At 41.9% G+C, this 19751-nt stretch overlaps 1 protein-coding gene across 1 annotated transcript; it reads right to left on the bottom strand.

The window, feature by feature from the left end:
* Positions 1 to 4066: 4066 nt before the first annotated feature.
* gnai1 (guanine nucleotide binding protein (G protein), alpha inhibiting activity polypeptide 1) lies at positions 4067 to 19563 on the bottom strand. The gene is made up of 10 exons (XM_030045798.1): positions 19407 to 19563; positions 19076 to 19206; positions 11468 to 11510; positions 9464 to 9605; positions 8720 to 8877; positions 7033 to 7161; positions 6252 to 6381; positions 5892 to 6045; positions 5097 to 5319; positions 4067 to 4532 (listed from the first exon to the last, which is right to left on the bottom strand). Exons 2-9 carry the CDS (start codon positions 19191 to 19193, stop codon positions 5129 to 5131), a joined length of 1065 nt encoding a protein of 354 aa, XP_029901658.1. The 5' UTR covers positions 19194 to 19206; positions 19407 to 19563; the 3' UTR covers positions 4067 to 4532; positions 5097 to 5128.
* Between the last annotated feature and the right edge of the window lie 188 nt (positions 19564 to 19751).

Raw genomic sequence — 19751 nt, 5'->3', positions numbered from 1 at the left:
AAATGCCTCTCAGCCTGCTGGCCATCGGGTTGCACAACACTCCGCAGATGAAAGACAGGAAATTACACAGAATGTCTATTATTCTTCCTTAAATATCGCAGCAAAAGAGTCCTATTGTATTGCAACTAGTGGCCTCTCCCTGCTAATTGGCTCTGATGCGTTTGGCTCCAGCTGCATAAAACAGCAAAAGGGTCGAAGTTGAAGAGATATGGATTATGTGAGAAAAGAGAGGAAAAAAAGTGCCTGTCCGTTCCCATGCATGCTAACACACAGGGCTGTGCCTAAACATTTGGGGGCCCTAGGGAAAAAAAACACCATTAGGGGGCCCTTGTGGTTTACCAAGAATAGATCAATGTAGGCCCAAAAGATGGACAACCTCTCTGAAACAAGATCTTGAGACTTGGCAGCATTCTCTTTTGAACTGGATTTTTTTTTTTTTTTTTTAACCCTTTGAAACCCAGGAGCCTGTGGACAGCAGGGCTTTTATTTTCATAGGTTTTATTTCACCCTCTGAAAAAAAAAGGCTTTATTTCTTTTGATTTTTCATATTTTGGAGGGATTTTTCGTGGTTTTCTTGTAACAACCTTGTATTCTAACAATTAGTTTGTATTTGCATTTTTTTTAAAAATATATTTTTCTTGTTCTTTTCTATTATTTTTTTTGTAATTTCTTGCTGTTTCTTTTGGTAATTTTCAAGTCGTTCTCATGTAATTTGTTTTACTCATTTTTGTGTGTGTGCTAATGTTCAGGTCATTTTCTTTCTTTCTTTTTTTCAAGTTATTTTTTTTTCTCATGTCCATGTCATTTTGTTGTAATATTTAGTAATTTGTTTAATTTAATTTAATTTAATTATTTCTATTTTAGCTCATTGTCAGATAATTTCTTGCTAATTTGCTCATCATTGTTTCCCCCATGTTTTCCAGTATATTTTTTTTCAGGTTTCAAATGGTTAACTGAGATTTTATTATTTTTTTTTTTAAAAAAATCAGGGGCTCTATATTGAGGAAGCTGGGGCCCTGGGTGCGGTCTGCTTTGATATCCCATGTGTCTACTGTATGTTTGAATGAGCCTCTATGTATCTATATGTGCATGTGTGTGTGTGTGCAGTACAGGACCTGGAAAAATATGCCGGCCAGACCGAAAGTGTGCCTACTTTGGTTTTACAATGCGTCCTGTCCGACATGGCTGCAGAGCTGATAAGCCTGTCTTATCTCCTTTGGCAACTGCTGCCCCCAGAGAAACCAGCTGAGGGGAGAGCAGACAGCAAACACAGCGCTGGAACAACGCAGAAATAATGCCTCTATTGTTCGATTCTCTATACACCCTCTCTCTCTCCCTCTGCCTTCTCACTCTCACACACACACACACACACACTTCAAACACCCCCCCCCATCTGTTGGCTGCTGAGAGAAACCTCAACAGTGTCACCCTTGTTGCTTTTACACTACAACACCATGGCTGCCCCCGTTCACTTTGCTTTATTCTCCCTCTCTTTTCTCATCCTTGAAGGTGCTAAAAATACAGCACGCACCCACCCTCCCTCCCATCACACTCTCTCTCTCACACACACACACACACACACACACACATACACATCTCCTCTCTTCCAATTGGCAGGCCCCATGGGAGCCAAATCCCTCAAGCCCGAGCTTCACATAAATGCAGCATAATGCACATACTCCTCTCCCTTTTCTCTCTCATGCTCTTTCCACCTCTTTGTCAACCTGTAATAGCAACGCCAACGTGGAAATGACAGAGTGAAGATCGCCTGCCTCACAGGTGCTTCCCAGCACCCACACCCATGCAAATCAGGGTGTCCCTATGTGCGCAGACAACACGCATATGCAAAGTATTTATGGCGCCTGAATCACTTGCCATGGGCGTACGTGCAAGTCAGGCCCAGAGGCATCGTTTGAGTCAAAAGAGAGATGGAGAGAGGGAGATGAAGTGTCTGCTCTCTCTCTGGGTGCAATGTACTGTACAGGGAGTCATGTGAAGCCTCCATAGCAAATGGATGAGTATTATAGTCGACATGTGATTGTACCACAGCAGCACCATCCCATCCCTATGTGAGAGGAAAGCTACTTTCCAAATCGCTCTAGTCTAGGAAGAGGTATTGCCACAAGGCAGGCTTTCTCTGATGCTATGTGCAACTGCTATCAGTGCACATTTACATTGCAAATTGTGTTAGCTAGATAAACATCTCAGATATTTTGATCAGAGCGTGGCGACAGCCTCACTCTGTACTCGTGCTTTATCTCAAAGGCAATAAGCAAACAGGAAAAAATAGATAGGCACCTTCGATATCAGTGTCTTAACCTTTTTCTGTGTGGCCAAACATACAAGCATGGAACAAACTCGATTTCTCTCCAAGCTGCTGTATTGACTAATGCTGCAAGTCATTTCGACAAGAACTCAACAGGGGAAAACAAATATGGGGATGTTGTGTGTAGAACTGACAGCAATTACGTCTCTAATTGTCTCTGTGGGAATACACAGACTCAAAAAGCCCTGTTTACAAGAATCTTTGTTCCACATTAGAAATGCATGTGTAACAGCAGCCTATGCACCACAAAAAGGCCATTTTAACAAATCGTTTAGTCATATTCAGTGCTAAAATCCAGCTTTTCTTAAAACAAGTGGAAAAAAATCCGTCATTAGGGTGATCTGATCCCACTTGTTTCCAGTGCAATTTCTTGTTTCCCGATTTTTTTCTGTGAACAAAATTCTGATTAGCTGATCAGAACTAGAAAAAAGTGGGATTATCCGATGTCACCGACATATTTTTTCACTTGTTTTAAGAAAAATCAAAATTGAACACTGAATACAAGACTAAATGACTTAAGATAAAGACTTTTTTTGCAGGGCACTTTGGACGGCAATCTCCTCTATGTAAGCATGTGAAGTAGCACATGATATGACCACCAAAATAAAACTTCCACACTAAAGAAAAGCCACACCAGAAGGGGTTAGTATTTATCAAAGTGGTATTTGATCTAATGAAAGAAAACATGTCTCTTCTGTATGCATCTTTAACAGGAAACCATCTCAACTCATTAACAGGCATAACATGGCAACCACTCAGAGGTATTTAGGCGGTGGTAGAGCATATGATACCAGCATGACATTTAAATAAAAGATCCAAGAGATTGAGGTGGAGAGAGGGATGAGATGTTCATATTTATCCAGCTCTGTGCTCCAGCAGCTAATTAAACTGATCATTTAGTTTGCACTGAAATAAGCTTACATCATTTGCTGAACACACATAACATGTAATGACACAGACTTCATGTGGTTTGTAAATGGCTTTTATTAGCAAAATAAGGGAGATGAGTCTACAAAGATTCTCCATCCGAGGAGAACATACACATACATTGACAGTTGTGGCAGTTTCTTTATTTGAACAGACCCAAGACCCCATTTATTACACTTCTTGGCATAGTAGTGCTGATCTAGAATCACACTCACCAGGCTCATTGACCATCTTTGCTATAATCACCAGAAAGAATCGATCGATCCTAAAGCAGCACTCCTACTCTGAAATTCTCGATAAACAGGATCCAAGAAAGGTGTCTGAACCCTCCTGACATTTTACACCTCATCTTCCCCATCTTTATCACCATCTCTCCTGTGGTTCAGTCGCGCTCTCTGACACCAAAGGCTCCGTAACTCTCCTCCGAATACATTAAAATATACAGTAAAATGTGCCTACTCTGGTCTTTGTAGTTCTTTTAACACTTGAGCGTAATATAAGCTCAGTGCCATAGCTAACCATTTTGCGAATGGTTTAGAGGAATGGATATTTTGTACACTGTTTAAAAAACCAGAACCCCATTTTGGCGAGGTAAATGTAACAATATACATCTCAGTATTATACTGAGGCCTTCATGGCCTTCCATCGTCATGACGGGTGAGGGGGTGGGGTAGGGGACCTGTGGGGGCTACATGTTGATCACCATGGAGACCCATGTACCTTTAGACCAAGGGAATCTTTCTCCTCCCACTAGCTCAGTGGTGTGCACATAGAAGATAGCAGGGACACCAACATATGAAAACGTATTTTTTCTCAACCTCTTTTTTTATGTTTGGAACAATTCAGCAGGCAAAAGAACAAGCATTTGGACTACGACCGCAGTAAAAGGCATGCGAAGGCACAAGTACCAACAAACTGGACTCAAAGGCTACACCTTTACCCTCTTGTTGTAGGGAAAGAGGGAAAAGAAGTATTTCCACCAACAGCAAAGTTTCCTTTTCCAGAGACAGCGGCAAATGGAACAGCAAAAAAATACGATCTCCTTTGTCTCCTCAAAATAAAAAAAGGAAGAAACAAAATGTGTGAAAAACCGCAGTGATGCTTTTACAATTATACAAACATCCTACACAAATGTCATAACGCTAGTTCAAAATGTTCCAAGACAAAAACATAAATAAAGCTGTTAAAAGTGGCATATAGTACAGCACTGGTCCGTGACTGATCTTCCAGACTCCTCTCATCTTCCCCACAAAGATGCGCAATATGCTGGCTCCGCTGCCTGAGGAGAGAAAAGGGGAGAGTGAGAGGAGAAGAAAAAGGGGCGGGTGGGTGGGGGTCATTTTAATGAGAGGTTTGGGAGAGCTCGACCTTGCCACTATCATTTCACAAACATCTAAATGGAGCAGAAAATCTAATTAAGCCTCCAATAAAAGAAGGCAGTGATTTCAGTGATTCTGTGATTAAATTATGCAAGCATTTGATTTTGATGGATTATGCTGCATCTCTGTGGCTACTTGCAGCAATGCTACAGTTCTCCACAATTTTGAACACTAAAGCACTTGAAACCAAATTATTTAAAGCCAAATCTTTAAACAGAAAGCAGACAACTTAGGGCTAGAGAGACCAAGCCTCTATGGTTTCCTCAGAAGTTCCCACTGGATCCTGGTGTTAGAGTGACCACAAACCCATGTGCCCTCATCCATGATACACACATTGATTCTGGCTCTCCACACATATGCACACACACATGTCCAGCATATGTGAGCCAAGCTTGGGATGAGGGAGCGTTTTTGTCGTTACAAAATGGAAGAATGACTGAGCATGGAGGTGAAGAGTTCCTTACCAAGAAAACAGTTGTCGTCGTCATCGTTATCTTTAGAAGAGACCACAGTCCTTCAGGTTGTTCTTGATGATGACATCAGTGACAGCATCGAAGACAAACTGCACATTCTTGGTGTCTGTGGCGCAGGTGAAGTGGGTGTAAATTTCCTTGGTGTCCTTCCTCTTGTTCAGATCCTCAAACTGACACTGAATGTAGGCAGCCGCTTCCTCATACGTGTTCGAGCCTGGAAAAGGAGGAGGCAGATAAGAAAGCGACATTGTCAGGAAGTCACAATATAGGACAAGGAATTGAAAATGCCTTGTAATATTATAGATTTACAGAGGACTGAGCAACATGTGTAGAATACATCCTGCCAACTGGGCTTTCCGCTCTTTGTTTTGATAAAAGGCAGGATTAACAATGGTGTGAAACTCTGAGGCTTTCCTGTCAACATGTATTTACATACCTAAAGGATTCCATACAGGTTGCTATTGTCCATCAAAATAAATTTTCTTTTATAAAACAAGGCATTCAGGCACATGTCTAATTGGCTAAATGCCCAACTATTAATTTAAGTATTAATGTACAAACAAAAAGAAAACTCTACTCCTGTCCTTACTTACGCGGTGCTTAAGTAAGCTTTAGTTATTATCACTGAAAATATGTTTTGCAGTTTCTTTTTTAATGCAATAGTGTATTAGTGCAATTTTGAGAGAGAAAGAAAAAAAAAAAAACAGTACGCCATCTGATGCAGTTTGACTCATGCTGCTCATTTGGCATCTATAGGAAATTTCCTGTAGGTGTTGCCAGTCTTACCAGCATATTCTGGGTAGCAGATGGTGAGAGGGCTCTTCTTGATCTTTTCTTCAAACAGGTCCTTCTTGTTGAGGAAGAGGATGATGGAGGTGTCTGTGAACCACTTGTTGTTGCAGATGCTGTCAAACAGCTTCATGCTCTCATGCATTCGGTTCTATAGGACAAGAGCAGGGCAACATTGGTCACTGTGCTTTGCACTGGAAAGGCAGACCATGTCTTATCAGTGATACATTATTTGGAATTACACTTGACCTGAATGTTTCCCTATTTTCCCACCTCTTTAACCAAGCTCCATTTCAGCTGGATGCAGTGTTTTTTTTTTTTTTTAAATACTTGTCAGTATTATTCTTCATATCTCACCATCTCCTCGTCCTCAGCCAGCACCAGGTCATAGTCGCTGAGGGCCACACAGAAGATAATGGCGGTGACGCCCTCAAAGCAGTGGATCCATTTCTTCCTCTCAGACCGCTGACCTCCAACATCAAACATCCTGGAGGGAGGAAAGCAGCAGCACAATGTAAACAGGGCATGATCAGCAGTGCATGTATATATAAACTGGTTTTATTAGCCCAAAGGGCAAAAATAAATGGCTGGAAACATGGCTGTGGTCGTAAAGGGGAGCTCTACTCTTGCTGCGTGAAAAGATGATATTAGCAGTTCAGAGAATACATTGTGGTCAGCCAACACTTGTATATTTTGAAGATGACAAAAATAATGGCAGAGAAGGAAAGCTTCAGAACAAATGGTACTTAATTTTACCCTGTCCAGTACACAGTGTATTTCCTATTTGCCCTGTCAAAAGGCATACAAAGTATTTTATCGCCTCTTTTGAAATGTTCAGTTTAGTTCTTAATGTCCTGAATAAAGCCACAAAACTATAGCAGAGAAGATAATACAGACTTGACAGCTCAAAATTCCCATTTGTGTTGGCCAGTGGAAATTCAGAAGTGAAATGAGTCATTGCTAATTGGCAAAGCACCTTCATACATTATGCCATACTACCTTACAGCTGTACATGTACCAAGGGAATTTCCATGGAAGTAAATAAGTCCATAACAGGAAAGGAAACTGATTACATCATCCTGTAAAACACTAAGACCCATTTAGGCTAATCCAGTGGTTACTGAGAGGAAGTTCTCACTTGAAGTGCAGGTCCTTGAACGTGAAGTGTGTCTCCACGATGCCTGTGGTCTTGACTCGGGTTCTGAGAACATCCTGCTGAGTTGGAATGTAGGTTGCCTGGGATATCCTGTCCAAATCGTTCAAGTAGCTGACAAAAAGAAATGAGGAGAGCGAAAAGGTGGAACAGAGAAAATGGGTACGAGACAGAGTGCAGGAGAGGAAGCAAGTGAGACAAAGAGTGTCAAGAATGTCAAGGTCAAGTTTATAGCTGCCAGTCAAAATGATAACTCCCAACATATCCTGAAGGATGACAAGCCAACAAGGACTCAGAAGTTAGATAAACCATGTTGGATTCCATGTCTGATTGAAAACATTTCATCCTTATGCCACTTCATAGCACACATTCAGCATGACCAGAATGACTACATTTGCAAGTGAAATTAAAGTATTTTCAATGGCAGCAAAATTTAAGACCGAATCCAACCTAAGAATTAGGCTGTGGAGTACATAAATAATAATTTAAAAACAAAAAGAAAAAAAAATGTGTAAGTAGATAACTTAATGCAGCTGAGGATTAGTGGACAAAAAGCTATATTTTTAAGACCTCTGTTTGAAATTTCAAGTATTTGTCAGGAGTTAATTTATGTAATTACATTTAAAACAGTTTAAAAAGCCTTCCCAGGGACCTGCAGAAACCCTGATAATCATGAGAAGCTAAAAGGTACACACATATTGCTACCTGCAGTGCAGGGCTCATAGAGAAATCCCATAGTACACACAAGCCTACATATGCACACACTATGGACACACAAAGACGAAAACTAAGACCTCAAGGTTATTTTAGAGGAAGTGCTCTGGAAGAATAATAGTGACCTCGGTATGTGTGCAACATACACACATTCACAACCACAAGTAATCTCCCATGCACTCCAACAAGCCTTTTGTTTGTCTTCCTAGGATTAGTGAACTTAAAAACTAAAAAATGGTTTAGTAATGTTTTTTTTCCTATTCATGAATAGCCCCCAGACAGCGGGATTATAAGAACCAAATAGAAAATGGTCAACAACTGCAACTCTCTCAGCCAGTGAGGTAACTGGTAATGTTTGTTCTGCAATAGTGAAACATGGCAAATGGGCTTTCTCTCAACAAAACACAGGAGCTACCTTATGATGACCTCACTTGTTCCAATGCCATGGACTCTTGCACAATGTGTGCAAAATACACACTACTAAAGAAAAATAACTGGGTAGTTTGGCAGGAGAGGAAATGCTCCAAAGGATTTTCTCTGTTTTTGTGATTTTTTTCTAAATTTACTTTAACTCTGGTAAGCATGTAGAAAATACTGCTAGTGTCAGGTCAGGATCAAACACAGCTGCCACACTGCAAGCTTGGTAGAAAGGGCAAATATTGACAGGCTAGCACTCAAAGTCCAGACATACATATGGCTGCTGAACATGGCTGGAGGCTTGTGTTGAGCTATTTGTGGTAGGAGCTTTGTGTGTGTTTGTGAAAAAATGGCTCTAAGTGGGACTTTTGCATCTGATGTGTTGCAAATGGACCTGGAAACACTTCAAGTACATCATTAGAAGTTGCTGACACAGACCGGTGTGTGTAGGACCTCTCCTGATTGAGTCTTATGTGTGGATGACTCACAATTTTGGTGAGTCCCGCAACTGTTGCCTCTGCTGTCTGTGTGTATGACTCACTATGCTGCCGAGTCGTTGAGCTGGTATTCCCGGGAGCGGCTGAAGCAGGCCTGAACACCCCCGTCCTTCCACAGACGCTTAATGACCCCGGCCAGCTCTGCCGTCATGAAGCCTTCCTCTGCTGAACCCGCCAGCACGAACAGCTGCCGTGCGTCGTCCTGACAGTGATGGAGAGAAGGAGAAAGAGCTGGGTCAATGTCAACATCACAAACAAACTATCAAAGTTGCTACATCCCCACTACAATCGACATTAACATGCAGCCAAGGTCAAAATGCTAGCCACATATTTACAAATACTTTTTGGAGGCAGCTGGAGACACATGGCATCTAATGATCAAAATCACATGTTCTTCTATTTCTTTGTCATGAGTGGGGTTTCCATCCACCTTTTTCCCTGCAAATTTTGAATATGTGAATAGGACAATGTGAATGGCAACACTGGAATTTTGCACAAACTCCTAAACTCGTTTCTCAAAAAAGAGTTTATGCTTGGCTAAGTTGGATTATTTGGTGTGTCAACAAAAATAAAATGCAATAAAGGCTGATGACTGATTAAGGCCTACAGACACCCCAAAATAGCAGTTCTGTGACTGCATTTAAAAGTTTAGCCAAGTATTTTTTTTAAAAGGGATTAAATGTTTGCTAAGAGATTGTTGGGGAAATCATCGACATATAGTCCAGAAGCACAAATCCACTTCAGGTTTATTCTCTCTTGACCGAATTCCATTTTGCTCTGTCACTCACAGCTCTTGCAGCATCACCGAAGTCAATCTTAAGGCGCCCCATGGCTCTGATGATGGCAATGATGGACTGGATAGTGTTGCTGTAGACCACAGCCTTGTACTGCTTGCACTCCTCCTCTGAGTAGCCTGCCTCATGAATGATCCTGCAAAAGATCCAGCAGTCAATTGATTTTTCTGGATTGAATGAACTTGCTTGTTACAGTGGAAACCAAACTGTTCAAAAAATTATAAATCTCTGCCATCTGTCAGACTGCGAACCCATCTTTTCAAGAAGTACCTCACATTGCCTTTTGCCCACTGAATGATGCCCCCCTTTTACTACATGAACTTGTTTTCTTAAAAAAAAAAAAAAATCCTTCCATCTTTCTCCTTGTTTGTTTCTTCTCTTTGATCTTACACAATCATGCTAATGGCTACAGGACTATTGCTGGGGCAGTTTTTTTTTGCCCTGAACTCTGTGCTCCATGTTTTCTGTTTTGTTGTCATTTTAGTGAATTACGAACTGAGGCTTATTCTACTATTGCACTCAGTCTTAATGAGCCTGAATAAGTGTGTCAGCTGAACGCATAAAATGTGAAGTTTTGTGCTAGAACTGTAAGGTTCTATCAAACTTTTCCTTACCAACCCAAGCTAATAAGATGTACATTGATATCTATCAGACAAATTGTGCTGTACATGAGCATTCACAGTATTGTAAATTATCCCATTTTTGTCTGCCAATAACATTTCTGCAGAGACTGTGGGCCCTATCTTGTGCCACCCGCTATCCGCTGCCACGACCCGCTACCCGCAAATTGCGGATTTAGGAGCTTCCGCTATCCCTAAACGGTATCTTGCGCCACCCGCTACCCGCTATCCGTTATGCCGACTGCATCATTTGCGCCTGGAGGTGCGTCGTGGGCGTGTTTCATGCGCTATCCCTAAAGTGTGTGCTGTTACGAGAGCGTGTCCAGACAGCTTCAATGCGCGCCCCGACGGAGCCTCACCACACACACGGTCGGACTGATACCGGGACGCCGCCGGAATGGACTGAGTATATTACTCATATAGACTGTTTAGAGAAAAGACTGTTTTAATTGGACACTTACGCCAGCACGTTTTATTGTTTTATCATAAGCCAGCAGCTGTGCTATATTTTTATTTTTTTTATATTTTATTTGCCCAATCTACCTTGTCAATAAATTAGTTTACACATAGTTCCACCTCTGCCTCTTGTGTGTGTGTGGTGTGGCCCGGGGATTTTACTCAATCAGTACAACCTTGTGACACGTCCACTTGGACACATGTGGCTCCACCTCCCGAATTAACTCGCCTATAATATAATATATCATATGTATATAAAGCCAACTTGCTTTAGCCTCAGTAGAAGCCCTGAGAAAATCTACCTCCCTCTCTCCATCGCGGGTTTAGGATTTAGGATTTAGGATTTAGGATAGCGCAGCCTGCCCTTAAAGGCAATGGCACCTGGCACACTGATTGGTTTAACTGGCGTAACGCCCAAAACACGCCTATGCATAATATAGCGAGTAGCGGAGGTGTTTTGCGGATAGGGGGAGGTGCACAAGATAGCAACTTTTACGGGGGAACTTCCTAAATCCTAAATCCGCAAATAGCGGGTTTAGGGAGTCTGGCGCAAGATAGGGCCCTGTGTCTTCACTATGTGTGTTGTTTCATGTGGATACTTGTAAGTCTGTTGACTGATGTCTGCATTCAAAAGGTGTTTATGAATAATATAACTCACTTTTATGCATTCATATGCATGACACACATAGTGTGTGGATGATGTATGGGCTCTCCCACAGAGCATAGCTTATTGTAATGCTTTCTGATTGGTTGTCCTCTCCATATTACTTATCATGATCCATGATGCATCATAATTGTTTGTATTGTGATTCACAGAGCACATTACGAAGAAATACGTTATACAAGCATGATTGGTGTTTGTTGGTAAAAGATTACCCATTCAGCCTGCAGAGTAATTGTGATAGTAGTAAAATGAACTCACTTCATCTGCTTCACAATTGTACTCTTCCCTGACTCACCAGCACCTGAGAAAAGAAAACAAAAAACAGAGAGAGAGTGAGCTTGATACTGAACTTGTTACTGTTGCCAGTAACAAGTGTTCTTTTCTTATCCAACTTATGATAAACCTTCTTCGTGTGGGAGGGTGAAAGGTCACTGCATTGATAAAGACACTAATGATGAATATAGGCATTTAGTTGCAGGACAAATAAATGATCTGTGCCAGATTTTCTATTCACTGTGTGGTGGAATATTTACTTCTTTGTAAAATAAGAAAAAAAAAAAAAAAAAAAAAAAAAAAAAAAATACAGACAACAAAGTCGTCAACTGATTGGACAGTCAGTGGCCTGCTGATGTCCCGTCCTGTGATTGTACTCACCCAAAAATTGCACCTCTGATGCCAACAAGCAAATAACATGAGCCCTCTTCCTTCACTGGCATATTTCAACAGCAGCACTGACATAGGCTTTACAGTATGATGTAATATCGTCAAACAACCTGTCCAGGAACCATGACACTTTAGTCTGAGCAAAAATACCCCGACACACAGGAGAACAAAGACAAGTGTGTGTTTATGTGTGTAACCTGAGGCTGTATGGTTTGGATGTTCAAGTCATAAGAGACCTCAACAATCATTATACCTCTGTTATGCTCTCAGTTCCAATTGCAGACTAAGTGTCAGTGAGTTTGGTCAAATGACTGTTCTAGGGATTTGACGCTTTCTGGTTTGTGCGTACACATGAATCTATTAGTGTACAACAGAATGTGAGTTCACATCATTCCTGTTCCATGTTAAGGTCAAAGGTCTTGGCTTTAACATGGTGTGACACCAACGCTAAAATAGATTATTATTGACAACACTGTGAAGTGCAACAAACAATCATGTCACTTTGGAAGAGGGGGCACTTAGTGCTGTCAGCTAATTAGATTGACAAAAGGGTAGTTGAATGACGTGACAATACTGCAGTGAGAGGAGAGAAAGAGAGAGAGAGTGAGAGAGACAGAGAGAGAGAGAGAAAGGGAGGGAAAGGGAGAGAAAGGGAGAGGGAGAGAATGAGGCGGACTTGTACTGTCAGCATGGCTTTTGCTTAGCGACTAGCGGGCCTGCTCTCTCAAACACCACAGTGCCATGGCAACTGCTCTTGCTATAGCCAGGACATCTCTAGCATGAGGCCACAGTCACCTGAGGAGGGTTTGTGGTTTTGTGTGTGTGTTTGTGAGTGTGTAACATGCCGGCTTCCAGCAAGAACATGTATTATGCATCTGCTACAGTTTTTCAGCACCAGTACTTAATATATCACTGTACTCAGCTATCTGCATGGGCATTTTTATTGGAATATTTCTTTAGCCAATCCATCTCTCTGTGATGTCTTTATGCACCACATACATTACCCTCACATTCCTGTGCAAATGTATATTACCATAAACTATATCAGATGTGCTAATGTGCACTCAATGTCCTTGTATTACAGCAGTGCAGACTTTGTCATAGCAAGGCAATTGGCCCTTCCTCATTGACGCAAAGCTCTCCCACCAGGGAAGAGTTTTCAAATCACAGGAGAGTGGCTATTCCCTGTGTACACCCCCCAGCTCCTCTCTGTGCTCTAAATACAGAAAAAAGGGGAAGTGGGATCACATCATGAAATGTGGCACTATCTGTTACCTTGTGATACTGTTAGCAGGGATGTGATGGGGTTTGGTCTTGCACAACGAATCATCGCCCTAATCTAGTTCCACTTTTCTTTATGTTGCAAAACAAAGGCAGTGACACAACACATCTTTGAAAAACCTGTTTGATGCTACAGCTCTGTCAGGGCCTTACTTAAGATTTGAGCATAATGGAAAACATGTAGCCTCTTGCAGTGTGTGTAGATCTCTCTGAATTCTTGCAAACTCTCCCTGAGCAATAACTGCATGCTAATACTACAGCCTTAGCACCTCACCTTCAGTATAATTAGATGCAATTCACCTGAGGACACATTATTTTAATTACGTGTCACCGCACTAGTGCTGAAGTGCCCTCAAGGGGGGGTGGGGTCAGTACAGTTGCAACTTCCTGTACTTTGGGGCCAAACACTGTGCTGTGTGAATCCCTATGAGACCTGCACGCAGACAGCACATGCGCTGCTTCACTGAGCATGGCTGGGCAGTGAACTGGCAGGCACAGTTACATCCCTAAGCCTGCCCAAGAGTCTTTCTCACAATGCCACAGCCACTTCACATACCGACACAGTACCTCTCGATGTGGTGCACATGAAAATCTACTTCAGGCAGACGATGATCTCACTCCGGACTTCAGGAGCCCCTCCCTCCAGAGGAAACTTTTAGCTAACTGATCTTAACTTGATTTCTCAGTAAGAATTAGGGCTTCCACTACGGTGTCTTTTTCCAAGACATTGCGCTCTTTTTTGATTGGTTGCTCTGAGCAGTGCTTGTTGCCAATCACAAGAGACCCCACATCAATCAAAGTGCAACCTGGTGAGGCTTACAGATCAACAATTTCATGAAAAGATAATAGCTTTACAAATTTCCTGTAAGCACAGTCAACAGAACACGCTGTCTGGTTTCCCACTGAGCACTTCTATTTGAAGACGAAACAAAAGTGATTCACGCAACATTTCACTCAAATTCAGTGGAAATGAAAGATGCCTCAGATGTCTTGAGAAATACTGGGATATTCTGATCACCTTGTGTCACACAGACTGAATACCAATGGTATTTGATGAATCATACTGGGAACAAACTAAGTGCAATTGCAAGTGTTTCTTGGGTAGTGTCAGAGAAATCAAACATTTACTCTACTGTGGGACTCAAAATTATTTTGAACACTGAACCCTCATATGAATTCAGTACAAGCTCAAAAAAATCTAAGACACCGGCTGTGAAACTACGTAATGGATTAGTACTGCTGACTAATAATAACTGTTCCGACAGTTAAAATTGGAAAAACCTCATAAATTCAGTGTCTCAGTCTACAATATAATCAATGGGGCTTGAGGTATGTGTTTATGTAAGTGAACTGGCTCTGTGCTCAACTTCAGTGATATCATAGGGGTGTGGCCTGTATAGTTTCAAAGCCTGTAGGCCTGAAGAAGTCGTCCTGATTTGACACACACACACACACACACACACACACACACACACACACACACACACACACACACACACACACACACACACACACACACACAGACCTTTAAGGATTATATAGAACCACAGGCCCGACCTATTGGCCTTCATGCAGAGTCATGTTACACACCCACTGCTTTGATACGCCTACCCCAAAACAGCTACAGACTAAAAACCACTGGAGCAGCTGTTTTCTGTTTCTAGTGGTTGAAACTATTTTTAAGACAATCCAAGCCAATCCCTCCAGTGAAAATTGGGGGTTTTAACAGAGAAAAGAAACTGTTGTATCAATGAGCCACCAACGCATCTTTCCTCTTGGAACTTCCCCCAGGTGTTTTTCCTCTTAGTAGGAAGGGAGGGACAATAAGGCATGTATGATGTCAATAGTGCTATGCTAGTATGGAGACAAATGCGATTAAAATGGCTACCACGCCAGGGCCATCTCCATTTATAGACTGGCCATATGTCAAAGCTAATTCTCCTGGAGATTTTATGTAATACTAGCTTGCATGCCAAACACAATTAAAAGTGGCAGGGATTTCTCCTTTACAGGTCACACGTTCACTGCAGCTCATGCTGGCTTGGGGTCGGATCTGTGGCATGAGGGCTCATCTGTCTGGGTCAGCAAATTTAGGGGCTGGGACTGGAGGGGGGCTGCCCAGCTGCTGGGCTAACACATTTTCCACTTTAGTTTGGTGAACAGTGTAAGGACTGAGGATGGCTTATGAAGTTTGGCCCAGTGGTGTGCTAACCACATTAGTAATGCCACATTAGCAGCATGAGCTGTCACCATCCAGTCCTCTTTTTTCCTTCATCGATCCTTGTTTCATACTTTCAATCACATATTTATCTTTGACTCTTCCTCTTTTACATTCCGGTACATCCACTCACACTTTAATTTTCTCATTATGATTTATTGCTTCTTTTTACTCACTATCTAATTCCTCTTATTTTCTTTCCCTCTCCCTTTGGGGGGATTTAAGAGTGAGTCACTCATGAAGGATTCCAGCAGCCTCCAAGCAGTGTTACCCACCAGGAGAAATGACCAAGCTAAATCACTGGAATCGATCTGCGAACAAGCAGATCAATGGGTAAAAGATTGTTTCCCCACACATACTGGCATGGAAAACTGTTCAACTAAATGTTTAATGATGGTGACACTGATGAGGAAATGCAAGCAGCTTTGGCAATGGCAGATGCAGAATCTAGTAAAATATATAGCCATTTAATTCAAAATGATTAGCAGAAAGGAGACGAGAGCCAGGCAAAGGCCAGAAAATATAAGCAAAAACCTTACTGCACAGTCGTAATGCAACTCCAACAAGAGTAATTAGGCTGTGGAGATTGCAATCTATTTTAGCATGTAGATATGAATAGTAGCGTAATTGGGGCCTAGAGATGATGGAAATAAAATGAGGGCCACGTGCAGAGGAAGCGCTGAATAAGAAATGTGTTCACTTCCCTCCAAAAAGATCACCTTCCCTATCTGCACAAGACACCTGAGGCAGCCAGCTTATTCCAACTTGAAAGCGTGTTCACAGACTCGCTGAGATTCAAATCATTTTTCATGCAAATTAGGGCTTCTACGTCAGTGTAATGATATCACACTGCTGACAGCTCACACACCTTATTATGCCTAGAACCAACATTCAGGACAATACTGTAGAATAGGGAGGGCATCGCATAAAATATCACCCTACCAAAAACCAAGTCATAAAGTCTTTGCCCTGCACGCATATACCTTCTACACTGCAGCATCAAGTGGGGGTCAACTCCATGACATAAACAGAAGAGCAGTGGTTCTCTAGTTTTAGCTTACAACACAACTCTACAGCCCTGCCAGGATGTGTTACTGCCAAACCCCTGATACTGTTGACGTTTTGTCTTTGTGGACAGGTTGTGCTTAGAAAAGGAGCACACCTCAGAAATGCTGAGATAGTGCTTGTAAATCAAGAACTTTTGAAACGTATCTTTTCACCAACTGTTTATTGTCAAGGTAAACAAACCAAACTGCTACTCTGGCCTCTGCTTCACTGCAGTGGAGCTTTTCCATTTTTAATGCCTCAGTCATTAGCAGTATACTCAGCTTACAGGCCCTCTGTTCCTTTCTCCTGAACTCCCTCGCTGTCCGTCTTTTACATATCACTTCTGCCTGTAACCTGACGAGGCTGCATACGTTACCTGGCTACCAAACTGAATGGATCAAATACAAATGGCATGCAGTAGTACCAAAATATCTCCCCTGTATAATCGCATTTCCTGGCACACCACTAAGAAGGAGAACAGGAGAACTGAACAATTTGTTGCTTTGATGTCAGGTTTTGCAATCAGACAAGATACCACTGTATGAATAACTGCTATTAACTATGGGAAATATTTAGGAAGTATAGAACAGTTGGTGATAACCCAAGTTCCACCCTACAGCAACATAACAGAAACTTGACCTAACTTGCTTGCTTTGAATCAGCAAGCCCAGTCTGGCCTCCAAGCACCTGAGGAATGCAGTCTACCTTTAACTAGAAAATATGTATATGCTTGCCCAAACCCAACAGTACAAACGTTACGCTATGTGTCATTTAGTTCCCAAGAAATGAACATGATGTTTTACGCCTCCAGAGCCAGAGCACAATGATTATCAACAGAACTGGTGACACTTTTATTGCTGAATTGTATAAGGGATGTTAAGAAATGCTGATTAACTGGATCTGGCTTCAAAGTTTGTTCAGAAAAGCCATCGGCAGCTATTGTTCAGTGTCTCTCTGTCATGTATTGGCTTCCAAAAGGTATTGGATTCAGACTACTTGCCCTGGTAACCCACATACCATATGTGTGCATGTCAACATTCCCCAAACCCAGGCTGCTAAGGTGCTCATGGAAAAGTTTTTCACTACCAGGCTGTATGGACAAGGATAAGTGTTTCCCTCCATATATACACCGCAGTTAGTTTAATTTACATGGCCTCTAAATCCATGCATTGTAAGCTAAAGAATATAACATTATACCACAGAAAGACAAAGAAAATGACAAACCTCAGTGTAATGAATATACTGGAAAACAGTAATGAAGCAGAAAGCAAAAAAGACATTCATATTTCCAAGACAGTTTTGTTACAGGAAAAAAAAAAATCACATATTCAGATAGTAATTTAGGCCAGGCAGCATTCTTCAAACCAAGTGCAACTGGAACGGTTTTGTTGTCTGGTAGCAGTCACACAATCTTAAGTAAAAACTGGCGTTTGCTGATGTTAGATGAACATGAGTCCTGGGGCAAACACAATGTTAGCACTTAACATCAAATAACCATCTGCCATTAATTTATAATTATTAATGATGATTTCACTGACAACTGCATAACATACTTACCCTTTTGATGCTTTGAATGTTCACTTACTGCAAGTCACTCTAGAAAAAAGCACCTAAATTGCAAACTGTAAATGTCAAAGTTGAACCTATGATTTAACTTATGAAGAACTTATTTAGCTTGCTGCTATGTGTGTGGCTACTACCAGAAAACTAAATTATACTTGTTTGACTTGGATCTCATTATTATAATTTCCTGCATTCACTTCACATGAGGTTTGTCCTTTTTATGCAGCTTAATGACAACTCCTTAAGTGTTGTACGTATTGCACTCTTGAACTTAAGATTGCTTGGATTTGAAGTGAATCGGGGTATAAAAATGTGGCCTTGCATACACTGGGAGGAAAAATACCGTTCCAAATCAAAACAATGAAGCGAACACTGGGACATTGTGAAATAATGAAATAATGTACACACGGTATGCGGGGAATGACGGAATTAACATTTTAGCACAAACAAAATGAATGAACACACACTTTTAGGACTTCTGGTGGCTCACATCATTCCATGTTAGTTTGGGTCTGGGCCCCTAATGAGGCACAGGTCTATTTTCACGGCAACACACTGGGCCAGACAGGAGGAAATGTGCTATTGTTGATAGGATTTAGTCAATACAAATGACCACAGAGACAAAACAGAGACACAATGTCGCAGCTGACCAGTGGCAGGCTGGGCTGGATGGAGCTAATGTCAACAGAGAGAGAGAGAAAAAACGGCTTTAATTGAGCTCTATCTACACAAAACACATTCAAACAAACCCAGTCAAACGTAATTTTGTCGACATGTTTGGCCGTTAACTCAATGATTTTGTTGTTGGCTTGGGAAAATGTCACAGCTGGTGACCCGAGTTGACAGTTGACGGCTGTTGCTAGCAAGGGAGTGTGCTATGCGGAATTGAAAGTTAACAGTTCAAAACTGACGCCGCCTTTAACACTGAACTCGTTTTTTGGGGGGGTAGGTATCAAACAAACCCCCCAGAAAATAGCTAAGCCTTTGAATGTTTGAAAGCAGGTGGGCTTTCGCCATAGCCTACCACTGCTGTGGAAAACACGCACACTGGAAGTTCATCGACCGAGCCCCCCCATCTTCTTCTTCCTCCTTACCGAGAAGCAGCAGCTTGACCTCCCTGGCTGCCTTCTCCCCGTCGTCCCGCAGATTCCTGTCGATCATTTTACTGCGCTCCACCGCCGCCTTGTCCTCCGTGCTTAGTGTGCATCCCATCCTCGACTGTCTCCTTCAGACCCAGACGGTGTAAAAAATATATTATGTATAAAATAGCCTATATACAGTACCCACATTCAAGGGTTAAAACCGCTTTCACCCCGCACACACGCCCTTTTTTATATCAAGCAATGGCTCTTTTCAAAGGTGGGGGGGAAAGAGACGGTTGGAATTTATTTTTTAAAAAAACGCCGCGGCGGTCCTTCTACCCACTGAAGAAATGTTGTGTCAGTTTCCCGGTAGCATTGGAAAGAGATTTCGATAACAAAACAATTCCTTGGCGATGTCTCTCCCACCCGTTCGCCTCCATTCGCTGCAGCGGCGACTTGTGTTGTGTTGTGTTGTGTGTGTGAGTGTGTGTGTGTGTGTTGCCTCCACAGACGATTGCAAACCATACCTCCACTTCCTGCTACAACAATAAAAGCCCCCCTCCTTTTCACTTTATTTTGTGGGGACTTCCGGCGACTGAGCAGTAAACCAGTTGAACCACTTGTGATCATAAATCATATGATTACATGACATTTTAAGGGATAGTGTATGAACATATTATTTTTTATG

Source organism: Myripristis murdjan, chromosome 23 (genome assembly GCF_902150065.1).
Source record: "Myripristis murdjan chromosome 23, fMyrMur1.1, whole genome shotgun sequence".
Lineage (NCBI taxonomy): Eukaryota > Metazoa > Chordata > Actinopteri > Holocentriformes > Holocentridae > Myripristis > Myripristis murdjan.
This window is presented reverse-complemented; position numbering and strand designations above follow the sequence as displayed.

Excerpts from the sequence above, each read along its gene's own strand:
- gnai1 (XM_030045798.1), bottom strand. The coding sequence starts at position 19,193 with ATGGGATGCACACTAAGCACGGAGGACAAGGCGGCGGTGGAGCGCAGT. Across the intron at positions 11,511-19,075 it reads GGTCAAGCTGCTGCTTCTCG|GTGCTGGTGAGTCAGGGAAG; the intron begins GTAAGGAGGAAG and ends TTCTTTTCTCAG. Across the intron at positions 9,606-11,467 it reads ACAATTGTGAAGCAGATGAA|GATCATTCATGAGGCAGGCT; the intron begins GTGAGTTCATTT and ends GATCTTTTGCAG.